At 54.9% G+C, this 23307-nt stretch overlaps 3 protein-coding genes across 3 annotated transcripts; 2 read left to right on the forward strand and 1 right to left on the reverse strand.

Annotated features, from left to right (window-relative positions):
* The first annotated feature begins 103 nt into the window (after positions 1 to 103).
* Positions 104 to 5542, forward strand: HMCES (5-hydroxymethylcytosine binding, ES cell specific). Its single transcript, XM_084214294.1, has 6 exons — positions 104 to 325; positions 2101 to 2244; positions 2583 to 2702; positions 3239 to 3399; positions 3863 to 4055; positions 4470 to 5542. The coding sequence occupies exons 1-6, from the start codon at positions 143 to 145 to the stop codon at positions 4674 to 4676; spliced, it is 1008 nt and encodes a 335-aa protein (XP_084070420.1). The 5' UTR covers positions 104 to 142; the 3' UTR covers positions 4677 to 5542.
* A 1604-nt stretch (positions 5543 to 7146) lies between these two features.
* On the forward strand, positions 7147 to 9548 carry LOC311158625 (histone H2A type 2-B). Its single transcript, XM_084214182.1, has 2 exons — positions 7147 to 7215; positions 7292 to 9548. Exon 2 carries the CDS (start codon positions 7358 to 7360, stop codon positions 7736 to 7738), a length of 381 nt encoding a protein of 126 aa, XP_084070308.1. The 5' UTR covers positions 7147 to 7215; positions 7292 to 7357; the 3' UTR covers positions 7739 to 9548.
* Positions 9549 to 12701: 3153 nt separating this feature from the next.
* Positions 12702 to 14159, reverse strand: H1-10 (H1.10 linker histone). The gene has a single exon (XM_084214538.1). It carries the CDS (start codon positions 13927 to 13929, stop codon positions 13273 to 13275), a length of 657 nt encoding a protein of 218 aa, XP_084070664.1. The 5' UTR covers positions 13930 to 14159; the 3' UTR covers positions 12702 to 13272.
* Between the last annotated feature and the right edge of the window lie 9148 nt (positions 14160 to 23307).

Genomic DNA, 23307 nt, shown 5'->3' on the forward strand with positions numbered 1-23307 from the left:
GCAATGTTGTGGCTCTTCCTGGCTGTGTCGGGGGCGGGACCGGCGTTTCCGCGGCGGGGGCCGGCCCTGTCCCCGGCCGCAGCCCCTCCCCGCGGCGGGCGGGAGCGGAGCGCGGCTCCCGGTGCCCCGCAGAGCGGGCGGGATGTGCGGCCGCACCGCCTGCTCGCTGGCCGCCGACAACCTCCGCCGGGCCTGCGCCTACCGCGACCGCCGGGGCCGGCACCGGCAGCCCGACTGGGTGCGGCAGGAGCGGTACCAGCCCTCCTACAACAAGGGCCCGCAGTCCAGCGGCCCCGTGCTGCTCTCCCGCCGCCACCTCCACCAGGTACCCCCTCCCTCGCTCCGCAGGGCCGCATCGCGGCGGGGCGCGGGTGCTGGGCATCTTGCGGCTCAAACCGGAGCGGAGGGAAGGAGGCCGTGCCTCCCCGGGGATGAGGGACTCGCTCTGAACGGCCGTGGTTTGTTTCGTTTCGATTTGTTGTACGTGGCAGGTATTGAATTTTCTAATTGCTGAAGTGTCGCTTCTTGTTAATATTTACATGTTCAGAAGGAGGAGGGGAATCGGTACAGTGTTTCCACCACAGTGTTTATGTTTTCTGCAAAAATGTTTATAAGTGCTTAGCCTTAGTAGAGATGTTTTGCAAGTGTCTGTAATTACTCTGCTGCTTTGAATTCGCTTTCCTGAAGCACCTTTTTTTCTTCTTCTTTTTTTTTTTTTTTTTGTTTTTTTTTTTTTTTTTTTTGTTTAATTTCATAGCTCTGCGGCGTGTGTCCAGGTCACATTGGTAGTAGGAGAGAGGGAGAGAGTAGACAGGGGGGGAAAAAAAAAAACCTCAAGTCCGGAGCAGGACAGTAGCTGTACACCTGTGGTGACTGTTGTAATGCATAATTTAAGCCTCACACGACCTCCCCCGGACGTCCTGGGCAGCCTCTACGGCTGTTGGTGCTGCTCGTTTGGTTTCACACACAAAGGGTGCCCGGCCAACTGCTGCTCTTTGGCGTTCAGCGGGGTGAAACGGGGTGTGCTCTATCGGAACACCCCGATCTGGACCCGCTCTGCTCTCCCTCCCCAGCTGGTGGGGCAGCTGCACTTCGCGGCCGTTACTGGTACTGGTGATCAGGCTAATCTGGTGATCAGGTGGGACCCTCGATGGGACCACTCGGGAGTGCCGTGGGCAGTGCCATCAGCCTCATGCCCTCCTTTCCTCCTTTAAGGGTCCCACAGCCCCCTGAGAGCAAGCAGTGGAGCTGATGGAGCAGAGGAATATGGGGCAGGGAGTGTGGTACAGGTCACAGGCAGACACTTGCTTAGTTGTCCTTCACTGTTCAAGTTGTTGGGATGCTGATGCTGTGCAGGGTGTCCCTTTTTTCTGCTCCTGCCCTGAGGGAGGCTCTGAAAGACTTCACAGAACTGCACACATACACGTCCCTGCATACACACACCTATAGTAGGTGTATTTGTGTGTCTGTCTGCTGCAGTCCTTTGGGAGCAAGCGGCCCAGCAGGCGCTGCCAGCACCGGCAGCTGTGGGCAGAAAGTGAGAGCAAGCTGGGGGAGAATCGAAAGCCACAAACTGTTTCCATTGTCCAAAGGCAGGTAATATGCAAAGCACAAGCAGTGAAAGTGCACCAGGTTAGCAGAAATCACATTATTAAAATGAAAATGAGGCTTTTGCCCCTTTGGGATTTTCGGTGTCACCAGGGGAGGCTTTGAGGACTTTGACACCAGCCTGACATGGCTGTTTACTCAAGAGCTCCGGAGTTCATGTCTCCAGCCATTTCCACTAAAAAGAAGCTGTGTTAATTCTTCCAGAGAGTTGGGTGAGCCTCACAGTTGCAGTTCTTTATTCCTGCAAAATATTCATTTGCTTTCTGCTGAAGATTAATTCTTACATGAAGGCTATTAAGAATATGCATTTTTGCATGGCTAGGAGGGGCAGTGAGCCTCAGCTTGTCTCTTGGCAGAGATGCTGGCCAGATCCCCACTTTTAGGGGGCAAAGCCACTTCCACAGGACTTACCAGAACACCTGTCTGAAGCGGTGGGGATGCTCGTGGTCTCTGTGACATTGCTCTGACCCGAGGTGTTTCTCTGTTCAAAAGGATGCTGACTCCTCCGAGCGGGTCCTCATGGACATGCGCTGGGGCCTGGTGCCCTCCTGGTTCAAACAGGACAACCCCTCCAAACTGCAGTTCAACACCTCCAACTGCCGCAGTGATACCATGCTGAGCAAGTCCTCCTACAAGGTGAGCTGCTGCCACCTTCGTGTCCTGCTTGAAGAAATCCTGTAGTCAGCAAAACCAGGGCAGAAACATCTGCTGGGCAAGTACTGGTTGCCACTTGCCGTTGCACAGGGGAGCAAGTCCCTGTACTGCAAAGCTGGGGGTTTCACTTCAACGGAAGAGCTGAAAAGGCACTTGCTGGTAAAGCTCCACATAGCGCTAGTGGTGGCATTTGTGCATCCCAGGGCCAATTTAGGAAAGTCCTGGGAGGGAGCGAGAGGGCTGGGTGGTTGCAGGAGCCGTTCTGCCATTGCAGGCTGCCTGAGCCTGCTGTTCACTGCTCACTTGTGCTCTCTCCCCAGGGTGCTCTCCTCAAGGGCAAGCGCTGCGTGGTCCTGGCAGATGGCTTCTACGAGTGGCAGCAGCAGAGTGGGGGGAAGCAACCCTATTTCATTTACTTCCCCCAGACCAAGGATGCCATGGTATGGAGTCCCTTGCTGTGTCTGAGCACGTGCACCCAGCTCTGGGCCCCTGCTCCCTTGGGAAAAGCCCACTTCCCTCCTACTCTGCCCATCCTAGTAGGGCTGTGTTCTGTGCTGGCTCAGCACTCTGTCACCCCCTGTGGCTGGCAGTCCCCATCGTAGCAGTCTCCAGGCTGTGAGAGGTGACACAGCGTCCCTGCCGTCACGGTCACTGCTCCCCACGTGCCAGATATTTGCATGGGTGGGCAGTGTGGCTCACAGGGGACTGGGCTGGGAGTTTCACTACCTCTTTCATTTGGCTGAACCAGTGGCTGGGATATTCAGATGGGGAGGAGAGCACTGGCTTGCCTGTGGGAAGATGAGGGTCCTGGTATGTCTCCTGGAGTCACCTCAGATCAGTAGACAGACTCCTGGAAAGCCTCAGATTAGTTCTGTTCATGACTCAGATCTGAGTCACTGACCTGCCTCAGCACTGGCAGATCTGTGCTGCTTTGGCTGACCATGGTGACCAGGACAGTGGGGCCTCTCTCCTGCAGGACAAGGAGATGGAGGGAGATGAAGAATGGAAAGGATGGAGGTTGCTTACTATGGCTGGGATTTTTGACTGCTGGGAGCCACCAGGGGGAGGGGAAATGCTTTACACTTACACCATCATCACTGTGGATGCTTCCAAGGACGTGAGCTTCATCCATCACAGGCAAGTGAGAGCAGGCAAGGGGGTTGCAGGGTGGAGGGGGATGAAGTAGGAGAACTGCACCTCTAGACACCAGTCTGGCAGCACGAAGGCACGGAGTGCAGCAGCTTCCTCCTGCTCTTGGGCAGAAGTGCTGCAACATTACTGACTCATTTTGGGTCACCAGCTGATGCCCTTTCCATAAATCACCATCTTTGTGCTCTGTGGATGGCAGCTGGAATTGGATCACTTTCTGGAACTGGTCTCCCTGCCTGACCAGGGCCTGGCAGTCAACCCCTCTGCTTCTTCCAGCAAATCAAACTGGATTAAGTGAATGCACACTCTGCCTTGCAGAAGAGCATTCTGCTGCTTCAGTTTTCCCTGTTTCCCCCAAGATGCCAGCTCCTTGCTAGCTTACAAGTCTGGCTTTTGTCACCACACTGACATATTCCTGCTGAGCTTTGGCTCCAACTGTCTTATCCCTTAGGATGCCAGCTATCCTGGATGGGGATGAAGCCATCAGGAAATGGCTGGACTTTGCTGAAGTGCCAACCCAAGAAGCTGTTAAACTCATCCAGCCCACAGAGAACATTGTTTTCCACCCAGTGTCCACCTTTGTCAACAACATCCGCAACAACACGCCCGAGTGCGTTGCACCCATCGAGCTGGGAACCAAGAAGGTGGGTGCTGATGGGGGCTTGGCAGGAGGGAGCTCAGCCATGGTGATGTCTCTGAGCTGGGTCAGAGCTGCCAGGCTGCAGGAGGAGTGGCAATAGGCAATGTCTGCAGAGCATGCCCGTGCTTGATGCTAGAGTGCTGAGCCTTGGACAGATTCCCTTCCCTCTGCTTCCAGAAATAAAACTGTCAGCCCATGCCAGGATTTTGCTGCCAAATGAGGCAAATTCCATGTGAAATGGGTCTTGGAACAAGCCTGTTCACAGTAGTCTGGGGAACCTCCCACAGATGTGCCTAGTTGCAGGCAGGGCTATTGCTCCAGCCTCCGCATCCTGCTCTGGACCAGCTCTTGCAGCTGGCTGGCTGCCCTGCTCCCTCTGTGCCTCTGACTTCTCTCACACTGTCTTTTGTCTATGCAGGAGGTGAAAGCCACCCCAAGCAACAAAGTGATGCTGGGCTGGTTAAAAAGCTCCCAAGAGGGCTCTCCCCAGAAGAAAGAAAACGATTTGCCCAAGTGGACAAGTCAGTTCATCCACAGCCCTTCGCCCAAGAAAACCAGCGCAGATGTCATGCAGCAGTGGCTGGGGAAGCAGGGACAGCCACCTGCGAAGAAGCACAAAGCTTAGGCACCAGCTGAGATGGCTGGCCATCTCTTTTACCCCTGATTTTCCTAAGCAGAATGAGAAATGGTATTTTTGGAAGGCTTTGCAGACTGGTGCTGAAATCGTACAAGCCTCTCAGGTGTTGATCTGTTGCTCTAGGTTGTTGTCCCTCTTCTTTGTGTTTTGTTAAAGGTTGATGTTTGTAAAGATTTTGGCTTTGTCTTGTGCTGATGGGAGTGAATATAACCTGTTGTGGCCTCCCTCCCTGCCAGTCATGCACGGAGGCAAGCTCTGAGAACCCTGAGAAGCATCTCAGCCTGCTGGGGAGGAATAGCTTCTGCCTCCTGACAATGTTCATAGTTCATGTCTCTTTCTGTTTGGTTTTCTCTTCCCTTTTTTTGGTGTTAAACTTATACTTCTTTCCCACACTTAATTCCACACTGATTCTGTACAAATTCCTTTCCAATGCTCTTGCCCTCAAAAGATGGCTGCAGTGCTGAGGAACAAGCAGTAAATATTATGAGGAAACCCCAGGCTGCGAAGATCTGCAGCAGCATTGCTATGTGCATTCATGGCTCCTAAACAGGGAGATGTTCAAATGGCACCCAGGAGGAACTGGACTCGGCTTAGGTTTCCCTGCTGTGGAACAGTGTGCCTGTCACGTTGTTTGTACAATCATTTTGTTAATGGGATTTGAAGACTTAGAGAGGATTTCCTTGATCTGGGGAGGGATGCACTCTGCCTTATTTGAAAAGGCCAGTCATTAAAGCCCAGATAACCTAAGTGCCATTACAGAACAGCATAGGGCCGTTGTTTTTGAGGTCAGGGATTTTGTAAACAGAGCCAGATGTTACAGACCAAAAGCCTTACACACTGAAATCCTTGCTAGAACTCACTACTTCCTTTGTGTTGGAAACAATAAAATGGGCTTCACTGGCTGGCTGCGCCGTGCCCTTGTCCATGTGCGTGTCTGTGCCCTCTTGCCCACTGCAGCTCCAGTGCTCCTGTTTTGCAGGCAGAGCTTGTACCTCCTCTCCATCTGCTGAGGAGAAAACCACCTACCCACTGCTGAGCTCTCAGGGTCTGAGCTCTGCAAGGCCATGGTGGTGGATCATGTCCATTTGCCAGTGGTAAATAGTCCCTGGGGGTTGATTCTGGGGCTCCTCTGGAGTCATCTGTCCCTGGGGAGCTGGAAGGGTGGCTGTAGCTGAGGCGTGTCCCTGGGGGGGACAGCAGAGCCAGGGCAGGAGCCACAGGATGGACACCTTTCGAGACCCAAGTGCTCCTGGAATGAAATCTGCCTCTGAATCCCTCGTGTGCTCCGGAGGCAGCTGAGCGCAGGTTTCATGACTTACGGGAAGCTGGGGTGGGATTAGGATTTCTATCCAGAAAGCCTGTTGCTAGCTGGCTCCTCATTGCTGTCACCGTGACTTGAGGCAAGAGAATCACTGTGTTAGCAGCTCCTGGCAGAATAGACTTTTGGCTGCTGGCACTGTCACCTCGATGCCTGTCCTTGCAGGAGCCACAATGGGAGGTTTCTCTCACTGCCTGCCCCTCACTGTTCCAGGATGAGCTGCTCAGCTGCCCCAGCCTAGTCAGTGCTAACTGCAGATGAAGCTTTTCTAAAGGTCACCAGCTCATCTCGAATTCATTTCAGGTCTCCAGTTGCTGTGGAGGGAGTGAAGATGCTGAGCACGAGTGGAGGGATGCTCAACTTTCCCAGCTTTGGAGAATATAATCCTTCCCCTGGGGATGCAGGGGCGATGCAAAGGCACAGGGTACAGGTTATCTCCCTCCAGGCTGTGAGCACCAGCAGCATCACCCAAAAAAAACCCAAAACCCCTACGCTGAGTGTTTAATGAGGATGTGTTATTGCTGAGCTACATCACCTTTAAACTGGAGTCTGGCTGCTCACCCAGAGTAGCTATTTGAGGCTATTTGAGGCGGTTCCTCTAACCTGGTGCAGTGATGACCACAATCAACCCGGCCTGTCCACAGAAACTGGTTTGGGATAAACTTTCCCCTTTGATACGTAAAGAGACAGGGGAGGGTGGTACTCGCTGGGGGTTGCCCTCCCTATCGGGGGTTCTTTCCCCATAGCATCGCCCTCGCCCGCAGACTTTGGCGTCTTCCCGGGAGAGACATCCCGCTGGCCGAGGAAGGGGCCGTGGGTTTGGGCAAGGCAAACGGGTACAGCTGCCGAGACACCCACGGGCGCTCGGGCCAACACCCCTCCCTCCATCCTGGGCGCCGACGCCGCCAGAAGCAGCTAGCGGGTGCAGGGAGCCCCGGCGGGACCCGGGGCCGGCCGGAGCGAAGGCAGAGCCGCCTCGCCGCCCCGCCGCCCGCCCTGGGCTCCGGCCCGCGGCGGAGCCGGGGCGCAGGGAGCCCTATGCAAATCAGGGATTGGCACAATAACCAATCAGCGCCGTGGCGGCAGCGGCGGTAGCCAATGGCGTGCGGCGTGCGGCGGGCGGGCAGCGATATCCGCGGCGCGGCGGCGGCGGGCCGGGCAGTGCGGCGGCGGGCGGCGCGCAGCGCGGAGCGGCGGAAGCGCTTTGCGGTAAGGGCGGCGCGGCGCGGCGCGGGCGGGGACGGCGCGGCCCCCGCGCGGTGTAACGGCGTTTGTCTCCCCGCAGGCGCCGGGACCCTCTGTGCGCGGCGCTGCTTGAGAGGCGGGGGCGAGGGGCCGCTGCCTGCCGGCCATGTCGGGCCGGGGGAAGTCCGGCGGAAAGGCGCGGGCCAAGGCCAAGTCGCGCTCGTCGCGGGCCGGGCTGCAGTTCCCTGTGGGGCGGGTGCACCGGCTGCTGCGGAAGGGTAACTACGCGGAGCGGGTGGGCGCCGGGGCGCCGGTGTACCTGGCGGCCGTGCTGGAGTACCTGTCGGCTGAGATCCTGGAGCTGGCGGGCAACGCGGCCCGCGACAACAAGAAGACGCGCATCATCCCGCGGCACCTGCAGCTCGCCATCCGCAACGACGAGGAGCTCAACAAGCTGCTGGGCGGCGTGACCATCGCCCAGGGCGGCGTCCTGCCCAACATCCAGGCCGTGCTGCTGCCCAAGAAGACGCAGAGCTCCAAGAAGTGAGCGCTGCCCCCCGTCCCCCTGCCCCCAACTCCCTTCTCACCACTGCCTCATCTCTCCTCCCGGTGGGGCTGCGGTTCCCCGTCCTGCCCCTCAGCCCTGGCCGGGTGGTGAGCCCTGGCAGCACCCCACCAGCCCTTCACTAGCCCCTCTGGCCTGGGCCGTGGCAGGGTGCTGGGTGAGCATGGGTGAGGTCAGGCCCTGCTTGTGCCCCCACTCTGCCTCTCTTCCCTCTGGAAGAAGTAGTTTTGGAGGAGGCAGCTGGATCACAGTTGGCAGTGGTGACATCTGGAGCCGTGCGGTTAAGTCACGGTGCAGAGCTGCTGGTAGCTGCTGAGGATTGTTGTAGCTGGCAAAGGGATGGACGCAGGCACCCCCGGCTGCCTCTCCCCTCCGCCAGCCCTGGGACTGTGCAGGGTCCCCCCGGCTGGCCCTGCTCGCCCCGGCGTGTACTCGCTGCTGCCGTGCCCCCGCCTCCATCCTCAGCAATGCCATCCTGGCCGCACTGCAGCTGCGAGGGCAGGAAAACGTGAAGAGGAGAAAAAGTTTCTCCATTGGCAAGAAGTGGCTGTTAGTCTTAGTTTTGTTCATGGTAAAACTAGTGCATTGCCTACTGTAAAGAAGCTTTAGTCCTATTTATTTTAAGGTCTCTATTTTTGGGTACATCCCTGTAAAGTCACCTCCTTGCAGCTCCCTGGCTCGGTGGGTGCTGGGGTGCTCGGTGTTCCCACAAGCCGTGGGTCCTGGTAGCAGGGTGGGGTGGAGGCTGCGGTGACAAATCCCCTCGGAGAGCGTCGCAAGGTCAGGCGCCCGCCGGGAGCGGGAGCTGCCATCTTCTGCCATGGCTCCCCTCCTCTCCCAGCTGCAGAAGCCCTTCGTCTCGCTGAGAGCTACCCTGTACCCTGGTTGCACTTCTGGAAATTACATACTCTGTCTCTTTTTTGTTGTTGTTTGTTCAGCACTATTTCTGGCTCTGAGAAATAAAGTGATGATGATATCTGTTAACTGTAACCCTTTATGGATTAATATTTCTTTTGAAAACCACTAGAGTTTGTATTAAAGCCCACTCCTGGCTAGTGCCATGTTTATTTCCTGGCTGTGTGGCTAATGTTGAGCATGGGGGCAGGATAGCTGTCCCGTGACCCCGTGAATAGGTGATGCAGAGACAGCTTGCCTGCTGCCCAGCCGCTTCTGTGAGGCCGATGCTTGTGTGCATGCAGCAGTGTCGAGGCAGTCCGACCTAGACCTTCATCACATGGTTTTTAAGTCAGAAAAAAGAGTATCTTCTATTTATGTGCTGTAAGTAGCATGTGTTCAGCCTATTGAATCAGCTGTTAATCTTGTGGATGAAGTAATTTACCCTGGATCTGAGTTTAATGTTACCTAGAGTAGATGAACCTGGATGCTTGTCAGCTGGCTTAATGCAAGGGTTTTTCATTCGGGTGTGTGGGAGCGGTGTGTGCGTTGGTGTGGTGCTGATGGGGGTGTGGAGGTGTCCTACCTTTCCACTGGGGTGTCCTGACCTCGGTGGGTGGGGACAGCAGGGCACAGCCCCACTGCAGCAGCACAGAGCCCCTGGGAGCTCTCTGCCTCCTGCAGGGCTGTTACCATCAGCGAGGTGGGGATGAGCAGTTTCCTTTCTGCTGCCCAGTATCCTAGTGTCTGTATCCTAGTGTCTTGTTCTCTCCCTCTTGTTTTCTCCAGGACCAGCATTCTGTAAACCTGAGAGTGCTTTGTATTTCTTAGAAAAATGCAGAACTTGTGATTCTGAAAAGAATGGTGCAAACCTGATATCTGATTAAACTGGTTCCCTGTTGAATGCTCTTAAATGTGCCGTGTCTTGTCACCTCACCAAACTCCCGGAATCTGGCAGGCTCTGGTGTCTGGGCTCTGTGCTCTCCAGGGGGAAGGACTAGTAAAACACCAGACAGGACCACTGCTAGACTGTGTGTTTGCCCTTCACTCAGACAGTCTTTTCCTACCCTGGGAGAAGATAATACTGTTGTCTGGTTCTTTTCCCTGCTGCGGGAATGCCACACTGCCTGCTTGTTCTGTCACAAGTGCCAGGAAGCTTCAGCTGCTCCTGGCTGGGTGCAGTGGAGGAGGAGTGAGGCTAGACCCAGGACCCTCCCCCGGTGCTGAAGGTGCTCCATGGGCTGCTCCAGGAGCCTTTGGGTGACCTTGCAGAGATAAGAAAATTCCCTTCAGAGATCCTGAAGGGAAGGAAGGAAGCTGGAGCTGCAAGGCTGTTACTCTCACACCCTCCCCTTGGTTGGACATTCCCAGATTGCTGTTCTGGAGGCTACTCTGCAAACCAGTATTGCACACTGTTTGGGTTCTAGGGAGGAAGAGTTGTGGGAAGCTTGGATGACTCCCAGTGCTGTTAGGGTTGGTCTGTGCAGGGTGTAGGAGGTGTGGGTGCAGGCTGGGGGTGCTGGGCAGGTCCCTGAAGGGCAGTGTCACCTGCTGCTCTGCCAGCACCGGGCAGCAACAAGCACAGGGGGCTGCTGGCCAGGAGCTTGCAGCCTCCCTGGGGGTTCGGTGGCTCTGCTGAGGCTGCTGGAGTGGGGAGGCTGCTCTGACGGGGTGCTGGTGGCACACACAGTGCCCTCCACACTGAGCTCCAGCTGGGTTCTGAACTGCCTCTTCTGGCATGTGACAGACCAGCTGGGAAAGCTGGGATGTTGCAAGCCAGACCGAAGGAAATCCTGTCTGTCACAGCAAGCATTGCTGAAGTGCTTGGCCTTTATCACCTCATAAATGTCACAGCTGAACATTGTTGTGACCAGGAGATTTGGCAGTCTTGGTCTTTGCTATAAAGCTGGAATAAAATGTGGTCACTGTCAAGCCTGCAGCTTCAGGGACAGGTCTTGTCCTTTCTGGAGGGCTGTTACTGGTCCTGGCTCTTCTGAATGCTTCCTAGCACCAGAGCAGCTGAGCTCATGTGAAGGACTTGGCTGAGCAGAACCTGCCCCAGAGGTCAGGTGAGTCTGGAAGGGTGTCTCTTGGTCTGTGCTTCCCTTAAGGAGAGGGCTGCGAGGCTGCAGGATTCTTCCCTTGTCTCCTGGGTACCTGAAGATGGGATGAGCACAGACTGGGAGCTGAAAGCTGCCTGCTGTGGGAGGCTGCTGTGCATCACCACGTGCAGCAGAGTCTCTGCCAGCTGTGTCCCTCAGCTCTGGCAGTTTGATGAGATGAATCACTGGCTCTTGAAAGTCCCCAGGGCTTGGGTTTCTCTCCAGAGCCTGGTCCTCATGGTTGGCAGCACCCGAGGGAGCTCACGCAGGGATGCCCCAGCATCATGGCTCTGACAGGCTCAGCCTGTGAGGTAAGGCAGCTCCAGCTGGATTGGCACAGTGTCTCACCCTGCTGCCTTCCCTGTGCTGGGCAGCTGCAGGGTCACTGCCTTCCTTCTGCCGTTATCTGCCCACAGGAATGTGCCTGCAGTTCTGCCTGGAGAGGTGGTTACGTTTGCCATGCAGAGGAGTGCCGAGGAGAGCTGAGCCCTGCGATGGGCTTGGTTTAACCTCCCCTCCTGGGGAGCAGGGTGGCCCCTCTGCCCCTGTGTCCCAGCCATGGTGAGGGCGTCCCCTCCGATCCTCCCAAACCTGCAGCTATTGACTGAGGACACAGTGTGGGTCAGTGCCAGAATGCAGCAGATCTCTCCCAGGCTTGGGGTGGGCCAGCAGGATGGGGACTGCTGCTTCTAAATACAGACCTGGAGGGAGGCTGCAGCCTCTGTAGCAGACCAGGGTTGGTCTCTTCAGGAGCATGACTGGCTTCTCTTGCTGGATGTAACAAAAGGACATTTCTTCAGGGAGTAGAACTTGCTTCCCTTCTCCCTGCTTGTTCGCCAGGGGACAAAGGGATAAAGCAGGCCTGACTGGGCCTTGGAGGAGGGGGCTGTGCCTTTCCCAGGAGTGCTGAAAGGCCCTGCCATGGCCTGGTGTGACAGTCCCTAGGCCCCACTGGCGGCTGTCCCTGTCACCTCCTCCCGGGGGATGCTGGATATGTGCCTGATCCATGCTGTGTTCCCTAGGCACAGGGAGCGTGTCGATGCTCCAGCACAGCAGCTCGCCAGGCCTGGGGCAGCCCTCGGGCAATGTTTCTGCTGAAACTCTCCCTGGCTGGGGTCAGCAGCGGGGCAGGGCCGTGCTGTGGGGCTGGGAGCTGGGGTGATGGCAGCGCTGCCAGGGCTTACCACAGCCGGCCTGGGAGGTTCCTGCACCCCCTGCTGCCCTCCGTGCCCCGCTGCCCACCCCTATGCTCGGGGCTGGGCTGCCCGTGCTGGTCCCCTCTCTGCCCCTCTTTGCAGCCCCGGGGCACGGAGGGCGATGATGAGCTCGGCCCGCGGTGCCTCCCGCAGCAGGCAGAACAAGATGGCCCAGATCCCGCCGGGATTTACGCAACCGCGCCGGGTCGCTATAAATAGACAGCGCCGGGGGGGCTCCGGCTCTGCCCGGCTGCCGCTCCCGCCGGCGGGGACCGGGGACGGGGAACGCTCCCGGCCGGAGAGGGGCGAGGGCTGTGCCCGGGGAGCTGCCCTGTCCAACCCGGGTCTTGCAGGGGATCGGTGCCGGCTCGGGGGGGGTGTGTGCTGCGGCTGTCCGCCGGGGCTACCCCCGCCCCGCTGCTCCGGGAGCGCAGCTGCGCAACGATCGCGCTCCTCCCCTGCCTCCATGGCGAGGGACCCTCCTTCCTCTGCTCCTGTGCTCCACTCGGGGCAGGGTGCGGGGCTCTGCGCATCAGCACCCGGACGAACGCCGAAGGGCCCCCCTGGGACCAGCCCCCTTCCTGCCCTGTCCCCGTCGCCTGTAGGGAGCACACGGGAGAGTCGTTTTGTACCAATTTATTTGAAACGACGATAAATGAAAAGGAAAAAAAACCAAAACAATAAACGACCCCACTAACCCAAACCCTCCCAACCCACCCACCCCCAGACCCATAAAAAAACATTAAAGGCCATTGCAGGTGCGGTCGGCAGCCGCCAGGGGGCGGCCGCTCCCGCGCGCCGGGCCGTTGCCATGGCGGCGGGGCCGCGGGCCGCCAGGGGGCGCCGTGGCCCTTCGGTGCGGCCGCGAGCAGGCGCGGCGCGCGGCGGGAGGGGCGGGGCCAGGCGGGGCGCGCGCGGGCGGCGGGAGCGGGACCGGCCCACGTGGCGCGGGGGGGCCCCGTGCAAAATGGCTGCTATGGAAACCGGGCGGGAAAAATCCCCGTGAAGAACCGGGGGGACGAGGAGGGGGTGGGGGCCGGGAACCGTCTACAGGCGGGAGGGGCACGGCCGAAAACAAAAGGGCGCGATCGGGGAAAAGCCGCGGAATGGAATGGGGGGAAAAGGGGTGGACAAAATAAGGCGGCAGAGAAGGGGAAGGGGGGGCTGGGGCGGCCGCAGCCCCGCTCACCGCGCACGGCGGTGGCTGCGGAGGCGAGTCAGCAACACAAAGACAAAGCGGGTCCCCTGGGGTCTGTCCTCAGAGCAGTCTGTGCCGCGGGGCTCTCAGCCCGGAGGGCGGCGGGAGGCTCCCTGCGCCTCGGTCTCATGCCTTCCGGCTCTTGAGCGCCTTGGGCTTTGCCGACTTCTTCACCTTCTTGCCCCCGGGGGACGCGGCTCCTTTCTTGGTGGCCTTCTTGGCTTTGCCCTTGTCCTTCTTCGCCGCCGCGCCGCCGGCTCCCTTCTTGTGCGATTTCTTCTCGGGCTTCTTGGTCTTGGCCGCCGGCTTCTCCGCCCTCCGGGTCGAGGAGACGGTCGCCTTCTTGAGGGACTTGTGGGCGCTGTTGCCCGCGCCCCCCTCCCCGCCGCCTTCCAGCTTCTTCCTGTTGAGCTTGAAGGAGCCGTTGGCGCCGGTGCCCTTGACCTGGAGCAGCGTGTCGTTCTGTACCAGTGCCTTGATTGAGTACTTCAGGTAAGTCCTGCCGTTCTGCTGGTCGAACCAAGCCACTTTCTTGGCCTCGTTATAGATCTTGGCCAGCGAGGAGCCATTGCGCTCGCCCAGCTTGCGGATCGTCTCCACCACTAGCTGGCTGTATTTGCCCGGCTGGTTCTTCTTCTTGTTGTTCTTCCTTTTCTTCGATGGCGACAACGAGGCGCCGCCGCCTCCTTTCGCCTTCTTAGCAGCCGCTTTCTTCTCCGGGGAGAGCGGCGCCTCCTCTGCCTCGGCCATGGGCAGATCGGTTTCTTCTAGGTCTACCGACATGGTGCGGGGAGTGGCGGGCCGCGGGCCGGAGCGGGGGCGGGCGGGGGCAGCGGCGGCGTGGCGGGGCCCGGCGAGTGCGCTGTGCCTGCTTCACTCGGTGCGCGTTCTGCCGGGGCGGGCGCCGCCGCCGCCTTTTATATGGGCACGGGGCGGACCACGTTGAGAACAACAACAGCCTGGTCCGCCGCCAGCCCCAGCTTGTGCTTCTTGGGGCTCGTTCGCGGGGCCCCCGCGCCGCCGCCCGGCCCCCCCGCGCCGCCGCGCCCCGCGCGCCTCCGGCCCGGGCCCGCCGCCGCCCCCACTCCCCCCGCCGCGCGCCGCCCGACCACCCCCGCCCAGATTTTGGGGGCGCGGCCGGCGCGGCGGCGGCAGCGAGGAGGGGGGCGCCCCTCACCTCGGCCCCCCCGCCCATTGCCGCCGCCGTCGCCCGCCGTCCAAGAGGGTCCGCCGCGGGCGGGGGGAGGCGGCGGGGGCCGGGGGGCGGTGGCGGCGGCGCTGGCCCTGGGTTCTCCGGAGGGAACTAACACAGGCGACGCCCTCCCGCGGCCGCCGGCAGCAGCGCGGAGATGCCCCGCTGTGGCCGGGGGTCCCCGCCCCGGCGACTGCGGCCATCCCCCCACCGACCCTCACCCCCCTGGTCAATGGAGGGAGGCCCCCGAGGGAGCCCTGCGTGTCCGGTGTGACCCCCCCCTCCTCCCGGCGGAGGATGCGAAAAGCGCGGCGGGGCCGGGGTAGGGCTGGGGAGGGGCCGGGAAGCCTCCCGGCCGGGCTCAGGGCCGTGGGTGTGGGGGGAGTGTGTGAATCTTGTCCGCCCCTGCAGCCTCTGCGTGGCGGGGCGGGGTCCTTGAGCCCCGCTTTAGGCGCAGCTCTCTGTGGGCTGGGGGGAAGGGGGCAGCAGCGATGCTCTGAACACCGCCCCCCCATCCCCCATAATTCACCCCATCTCCCCAAAGCCCACCGGGGAAACGCGGCTAAGGGGGGAAGGGAGTGCCCGACGCCTCCCTGGCCGAGCCCCGGCACCGGGCCAGCACGGGCCCGCCTCCCCCCGCTCCTGAGAGTGGGATCCGTGTGTGCCCCCGCCGCGGGTGGGCCGGGAGTGCGAGTGCGTGGGGGCACCCCCGCGGGTGGGCCGGCACACGCGGGCACAGGCACGGGGCACAGGCACGGGGGCGTGCCCGGCTGTGCACACACCCCCACACACGCACAAATGCACACACGCGTACATGCACACAAATGCACTCACGCGTACGGACACACGCGCATACATGCACACACACACGGGCACAGACGCGCATACGGGCACACACACACACACAAATGCACACACACACGGGCACAGACGCGCATACATGCACACACACACACAAATGCACACACACACACAAATGCACACACACGGGCACACACGCGCATACATGCACGCACGCACACACGGGCACACCCGCACACGCTGTCGCACCCCGCCCCCTGCCCGCGCACGCGAGCCCGCACAGCTCCGCCGCCCTCCCTTCCTCCTCCTCCTCCTCCCCCTCTCCCCATCCCCCGGCTCTCTCCGCCATTTCCCTCGCCCGCAGCCCCCGCCGCCGGCGGGACGAGTCCCGGCTGCCCGCGGTCTCGGGGCTCCGTGGGGCGCCCGGATCCTGCCCAGCCGCCTGTGTGACCCCATCCCGAAGCGAAGCGGGTGCCCTGTCCCCCACCCCGAGGAGAGAGCCCCCAGAGCAGCGGGGCCCTGCCCCCCGTGCAGCCGTGCCAGGCACCCCTGTGATGAGTTCTGCCCGCCGTCGGGGGCCGGCGACGCGCTCGGGCACGAAGAGAGGGCACAGACGGCCCCGGGAGCCCCCACCGGGAACCCCTCGGAGCGCCGGGAGCATCGAGCAGCGGCCCGGGACACGGCACCCACCGCCCGCACGGCTGTCACGGGCGGGGGTGAATGATGTGTGCGTGTGTGTAACATGCAAACACACACCTGTTTTACACACGTGTAAATGTAAGCCTGTAGCCGGACGGAAGCTTTCAGCTAAACCGGCTATAGAGTGTGGTTGGTAGGTATGTTGTGTCTATTATAGATGTGTGATATCTAATAGTTGTTTAATAGCTACAGTAAATTTAAAATAAATGTAAGTGCATGCATACACATAAAGACATAGCCATATATTTAAAAATATTGACATAAACAAATGAAAATTTAAGAACGATACATGTGTATAAGTGGGTAGATGTGCAAGCAGGGCTGGGCAGTGAGTGCACTGATGTCAGCCCGGCTGTGGGGCTGGGAGCAGCACAGGGATCCAGCCCCCAGCCACAGAGAGCCGGGGCTGTCAGTCAGGGCTCCTCTCCCTCCCTCCAAGGACAGGGTCGGGAATGGAACACACACGTGGAAAAATGTGTGTGGGGGAGGCTGCTCGTGTGTGTGAGAGAGAAACAGAGAATGGGAGAAAACAGCCAGCACACACAAAGACACACACACAGAGACACACAGACACACGTGGTCACATTCAGGCACACTTGCACACACTTGGGCACACTCACGCACACTGGGGCACACTCAGTCACACTCGCACACACTCGGCCACACTCGCACGTGCACACACACAGACATTCTGTCCCCATGTGGACACAGCCAGTCTTGTTCATGTTCACACACACAGCTCTCCTATACATACATACATACATACATACATACATATCTACAGAGGCAGTGTGAGGGGTTCACAGGCTGCTCTCTCTGGCTCTATATACCCACACACTGGCATATATAGACACAGCTCTCCCATACATACATACATACGTACATACATACATACATGCATGCATACATACATACATACATACATACATACATACATATCTACAGAGGCAGTGTGAGGGGTTCACAGGCTGCTCTCTCTGGCTATATATACCCACACACTGGCATATATAGACACAGCTCTCCTATACATACATACATACATACATATCTACAGAGGCAGTGTGAGGGGTTCACAGGCTGCTCTCTCTGGCTATATATACCCACACACTGGCATATATAGACACAGCTCTCCTATACATACATACATACATACATACATACATACATACATACATACATACATATCTACAGAGGCAGTGTGAGGGGTTCACAGGCTGCTCTCTCTGGCTATATATACCCACACACTGGCATATATAGAACCGGGGGATGAGAGCGAGCGTGCTGTTCCAACATTCTCACTGTGCACACACAGACATACATGCATCATGCATGCAATATATACTGATCTGGGGATAAGCTCTCACACTGTTTTCTCCTGCCCTCTCTGTGTGCACACAAATACATGTACATTATTCTCTCTCACTGTATACATCCATCTAGGTCTGCATAGAGACACACAGTGGGTGCTGGTCACACACATTTTTCTCTGTTGCTATCTATAGATACATGTGCATATATACCTGCAGAAAAGAGCCAGACCTATTGTCTCACACACACACATTTTCTATCACTCTGTCTCTCTCCCTGCCCTATATAATTGTATCACCTCTGTATAATTCTTTTCCAGTATGTGATAGAGAGAGAGAGAGCTTTTCTCACTCAGTCCTGGCTCTGTATGATGTACAGGTCTGCAGAGAGTGTTCACTAATAATTATCTATATATGAATTTATCCTATATAATTAGAGAGAGCATTGCTTATGCATATTGTCTGTTCATGTATATGCATATATACCTATATACTGAGCTGTTTTCACACATGGCAGTTCTCTCTGTTCCTGTATAGATATGTATATATGCATATATATATATATATATATATATATATATATATATATATACACACACCCTTATAGACACAGATATTCACACGTAATTCTAACAGAACATAGGGAGTTAGGGGAGAGCTGTTCACACACATAATTTGCTCATGGGTATACATATATTATTTAGGGAGAAAGCTGTAATACATAGATATATGATAGAAATAGAGAGGTGTGTGTATAGATATATGTATATATATGTGTGTGTGTGTAAATATATATATATATATGCACTTCTATATGTAGAGAGAGCCTGTTTTCTCACCTAGTTCTCTACATATTTATAGATACATGATACATTATACATGTATCATTTGGGAGACAGCACACACACAACTCTCTCTTGTTGTATATAAATAAATGCACACATACACACACAAAGATCTTCACTCAGCAAGTCTGTGTGAAGAGTTCACCCTAACAATAGTCTCTGTTCACACATATCCTCTCTTTTGCCATAGCTATAGATTTAGACATATATAAATAACAGAAAGAGTGAGAACAATTCATACACACAAACACAGTTTCTATGACTCTCTCTCTTGCCCCCCCCCAAACTCTCTGGGATACATAAATATTTGCATATCTATGTATATATGTTGATATATTCTCTGTCCATATGTACACACGAGTAGAGCTACTAAGAGCCATTCTCACACACAGCACTCTCTCTTGCCTTATATGAGTATATAGATACATATATATGTATATATACAGATGTCATGCACAGTTCTCACTCTGTATTGTACTTAAAGAGCTGCTAACACTCACAGTTCTCTTCCTGCACACAGATATACATATTTCTATACCTGTATCTATACAGAGAGACAGTTGTTTCATACAGTTACACAACTTTCTTGCTACACACATGTGCACACACTCCATGTATGTATGCATATATATACATAGATACTAGGGGTATGAAGTAGCAGGTATGGTATTTATAATATATTGAATATAAAGTATATTTCTATATTATATAGGCTGTATATTTATAGATGTGCATATGTACACACACTCTGAGCTGTTCAGAGATCTGTTTTCACATACACTTTCTGATGTATATTTTCTCTGTATGCTTATGTTGTCGCCCATTAAATGCTTTTTTTTTGTAATAGACTATATACATACATACATATATTTGTGTATATATATATAAACTTCACACAGAGAATTCTCTTTATATATGCATATATACATATATAACAGGAGAAAGCACTGTTTGCACACTCATGTATATATATAGAGCAAGAACCTGTGAGCTCTTCACAAATGTGCATCATCCTCTCACTCTGTGTACATACATAGATCTGTGCTTAGAAAGGGATGAGAGCTCTTTGCATACAAGTTTAATAAATATTATATATTTAATATATATTTAAATAAATATATTTATTATATATATTTAATAAATAAATTTATTTATTTATATACACACACATAGGTATATATGCATCTACAGAGAGAGAGCTGTTCTCACCTGCACACTTTTCCCTTTCTATAAATATACACACACATATATATGCATATATACTATATATGGAGGGCAGAGAGAGTGACCTGTTCATTCACCTCTCTCTGCATTTATATGGATATGGATATTCACCAAGACTGTTCATACTAACACACAATCTCTTTTGCTATATATCCACATACATATCCATACATTATTCTGTATATTATTACATATATATTCATGCACACACACTGTATCCTTAAAAACACACAATGCCCTTTCTCTCCCTGCATGCCCATATACATTTATGTGAAATTGTGCATATACATACAGTCAAATTGTGAGCTGTTCAGTCTTTCTCTTGCTACACAGATGCTCACCTATGTGCATGTGTACAAATATGAAGCACACATGCAATGCCCACACACACAGAGCATTCCCCATGTCTCCAGCCACACACATTTCATTTAAACATTTATTTATATAAGTAACTCATTCTTATATATGTAACTGACTGCGTGTGTGTCTATTTTCTACCCTTCTTCCCATTTTTTCCTTTTTCCCCCAAGAAGGAGAGAAAGACTTACACAGAGCATGGTAAAAAATACCCCCACCACATCCCTCCCCCTGTAGAAATGCATGTGGGGTATCTGTGTGTGTGTGTGAGGCTGTGGTGTCTCCCACCCTCTCCTCTGCCCCCATATGTAATATCTGGGATGCATATACAGTGTGTGTGTGTGCATGTATTGATCTGGACATATATCCTCTGTCTGCATGCATGTGTATATGGAGCAAGCACGAGGGAGCCAATCATTCCCCCTCTCAACTCACACACAAGTGTTCCCATATCCACCTCTATATCCAATTTAATTAGATATTTATTTATATGTCTGTATTTCCTTCCATTTTCTTTCTCTGTCTCCCTCCCCCTCCTCTCTTTCTCAAAGAAATATAAAAATAGCTAAACTACACATACAGAGCTGCATGTAAATGACCCTTTTATATAAAGATCAGACAGTAATAAAGAAATAATATACAAGTGCATATATATATATAAAATAGACACAGAAAAGTTTATAAGCAGTAAGAAAAATCTGTGTGTAGACAAAGAGAAAAACCCACACCCATAAAAATACAAGCATATATGTATAAAATAATTTAAAATGTGTCTGAATGTGTGTGATCATCTCTGTCTCTCCATGTATGGGGGCAGTAACTAAAACACAGACATACACACCTTTGTATTTGTGCATATCCATGTAATTAACATTTAAATTTTCTTATATAAATACATAAATAAAGTATGTGTGGGTGTAGCCATATCTATGTGTGAGATATTTTTTTGTCTTTTTCTGAGTGTATATATATATGTGTGTGTGTATATGAAGAAAAAGATGTTTTATGCTACACGTGTGTACATGGGTAAGGCTGTAACCACTCGTGTCTCAAATAGAAACCTGTAATGACTCGTGCTGTCTCTGAGCCTTGGGAGATTTGCTGTGTAACACAGCAATCCACACTCACACAACCCCATGCCCGTGCTTCTTTGTGCTCTCCTGCTTCCCCTGCGGTTTTGCTCTCCAAAAGATGTGTCCTGGTCAATAAATACATGCACACATTCCTGCTGGTGTGAAGTGTTTGGGTGTGCAAACAGCAAACACACCCGTGTTTGCCTAAAGCCTTTGGTGTCCCTGTAGACCCCGAGCCCGTCCGTGCGTTTGGAGCACACTTCCCCGGCTGTGTTCCGGCCGGCTCCCTGCGCACCTGGGGCTGGGGCGGTGCCGCCGTTTGGGGCTCCAGCTGTGCCGGGACGGGGCTGGCACCGAGCCCGCTGTGGTGGCTGCGGCTGCAGGCCCTGGGCTGGCAGGAGGGCTCCTGCTGGGACTCCGGGCAGCTCCGGCCCCAGAGCCCGGCCGGGTGCCGCTGCCAAGGCGTGCGGGAGCGCTCCCGCCCCCGGCTCCGCAGCTCCGTGCCGCCCTCCCCGTGCCAGCGCCGGCGCTCGGCCTGGAATCCCTTTGGCACTGCTCCCCCCCGCAGCCCCTGGAGCACAGATGTGGCTGTGCGATTCCCCAGCTTTCATGTGTGCGCATCGCACAACACAGCTGCCTTCCGAGCCGGTCCAGCCCTGCTGGGGAGCAGCCGCCGCCGCCAGGCCCCGCACCTGCCTGCTCTGCCCGCCCCGCCCTGCCACGGCCTCGCTCAGCTTCACCCACTTCAATCCTGAGCTGGCTGAAGCTTTTCCTTGCCCTCGTCCACTCAGGCTTCTTCTTTGGGTCTCTTTCTCCTGCCCTGCTAGGGCTTGGGCAAAGAGGAAAACCACGCCTGAGCTCGCCTGCCTCCGTGAACCAGGGCCGGGTTTCCTCTGGGATTCACCCAGCAACAAGTCACGCTTGCACCCACTGTCACTGCAGCAGCATCAGAGGTCATCAGAAAAGTAAAAGCCATGAGACTCCAATGGTGCAGGGAGTGGTTTTAGGTGAGTGAGTGTTCCCTGCAACAACAGTCAGTCCAGCTGGCTTCTCCAGACCACAGTGATGACAGTGATTCACGCAGAACACCAGTCCCCATCTGTGACACCACCACCCCTGAGCCCCTGAGCGTAACAGCAGGGCACCAGTTCCCATGCTGCTTGCCTTCTGTACTGGTTTTTGTACACTTGTGTGTATTCCCACCTGTAAAAACACTGGTATGGAGGTGGCAAATGGAATCCTCCCCTCCCCTTAAGCATCCATAACATCCTGTGGCAACAAGCCCCACAGCTGTCCTACCTCATTTGGAGCACTCTCCCTCTGCCCTGGGTTATTGCCAGTTTATCCGAGTGGAAAGACATTAAACACAGGGTCGCTTGAGGGCTCAGCCACAGCCCTTGCAGCCTCAGCTCCACCACCCAAGACCAGGCAGAGGGCTGCAAAGTTCAGACCATCTCCTTTCCCCAAGAACTTCAGAGATATTGTTCCCCCCTCCCCCAACTTGGCTTTCTCCACATTCCAGCTGTGTCCACAGAAAACGAGTGCAGAGCAACACTTTAAATGAAGATGAGCAGAAGGTCCAAAAGTCTTTCAAAAAGCATGCAGACACAAAAGTGGTCCCACCAGGACACATTGCTAGTGCAGTTGGAATTGATGTGGACAGCAAAAGCCCAGTCAAGTGAGAAAAGTATGATAGGACAGCACTATAAAATAGGATATGGAGCACAAAAACTGTTAGAAAGCTCTTGAAATAACTGCCCTCATTTCACTAAACTCTGTTTTCCATCTTCCTCTGGGTACAGTCGTCAGCTCAGCCTTGGTGAGTGCAAGCAGAGGGTCACAGCCAGCATTTAGAAATTAAAGGCTTTACTTTGACTAGGCTGGAGCACAGAAAGGCCCTCAACTCACTCCAAGGAACCCCAGGCCAGCCTTGCTGGTGAGCAGGAAGGGCTGAGCCTGCTCTGCTCACACAACCCCTCCAAGGGAGGGCAGCAAGAGCTTTAACAGCCTGTCCCAAAACACACAGACTGTCCAGGACATACGCCCAGAAGAGGGCTGTGCTCACTGAGGGATCTGATCCAGCATCATTCCTGCCCCTGCAAGCAGATTCCAGAGAAGCAGAGGGGTAACTCTCTAGCAGTGCCCAAGCCAAGCAGGCAGGGCTGGCTCACCCCTCTCTCAAAAACCAAGCTGCAAGGCACTTTATAGTAAGGAAGGAGTACAAATGTCCTGCAGTTAGCAGACATTGGCTTGCTGGAATGGTGACTAGACAGAGGAAAGAAAGCATGTTAGTGGAGGAAAAAAAGAGCCAGAAACAGGAGTAAACAAGAAGGTTTGTTCTTGTTAAGTTTATTGGCATCATGTTTGTTTCTTTACATAAGAGCTCAGCCTACGTACTAGAATGTAGACCTCTGGAAAACAGGTAGAAGGGCTCCATTTAAGCAAGCTACAAATGCAAGAACAAATACCAGGAAGAAAGGAAGAGAGGAAAGGGACTAGATTGCCAAGTTTTTCCATACCAAAAATCCAGATTAGCAGTCAGTAAGAAGAAAGGGAAGATTCATAGTCCAGGTCATTCATCAAGAAACAGCTACCACACCCCAAGTGGGAGCTCCTTCCACAGCACAAAGAGCCACAGGCACACCTAGGCTCTGGCTCCTCGT

Source organism: Fringilla coelebs, assembly GCF_963513975.1.
Source record: "Fringilla coelebs genome assembly, chromosome: 13".
Taxonomy (NCBI): Eukaryota; Metazoa; Chordata; class Aves; order Passeriformes; family Fringillidae; genus Fringilla; species Fringilla coelebs.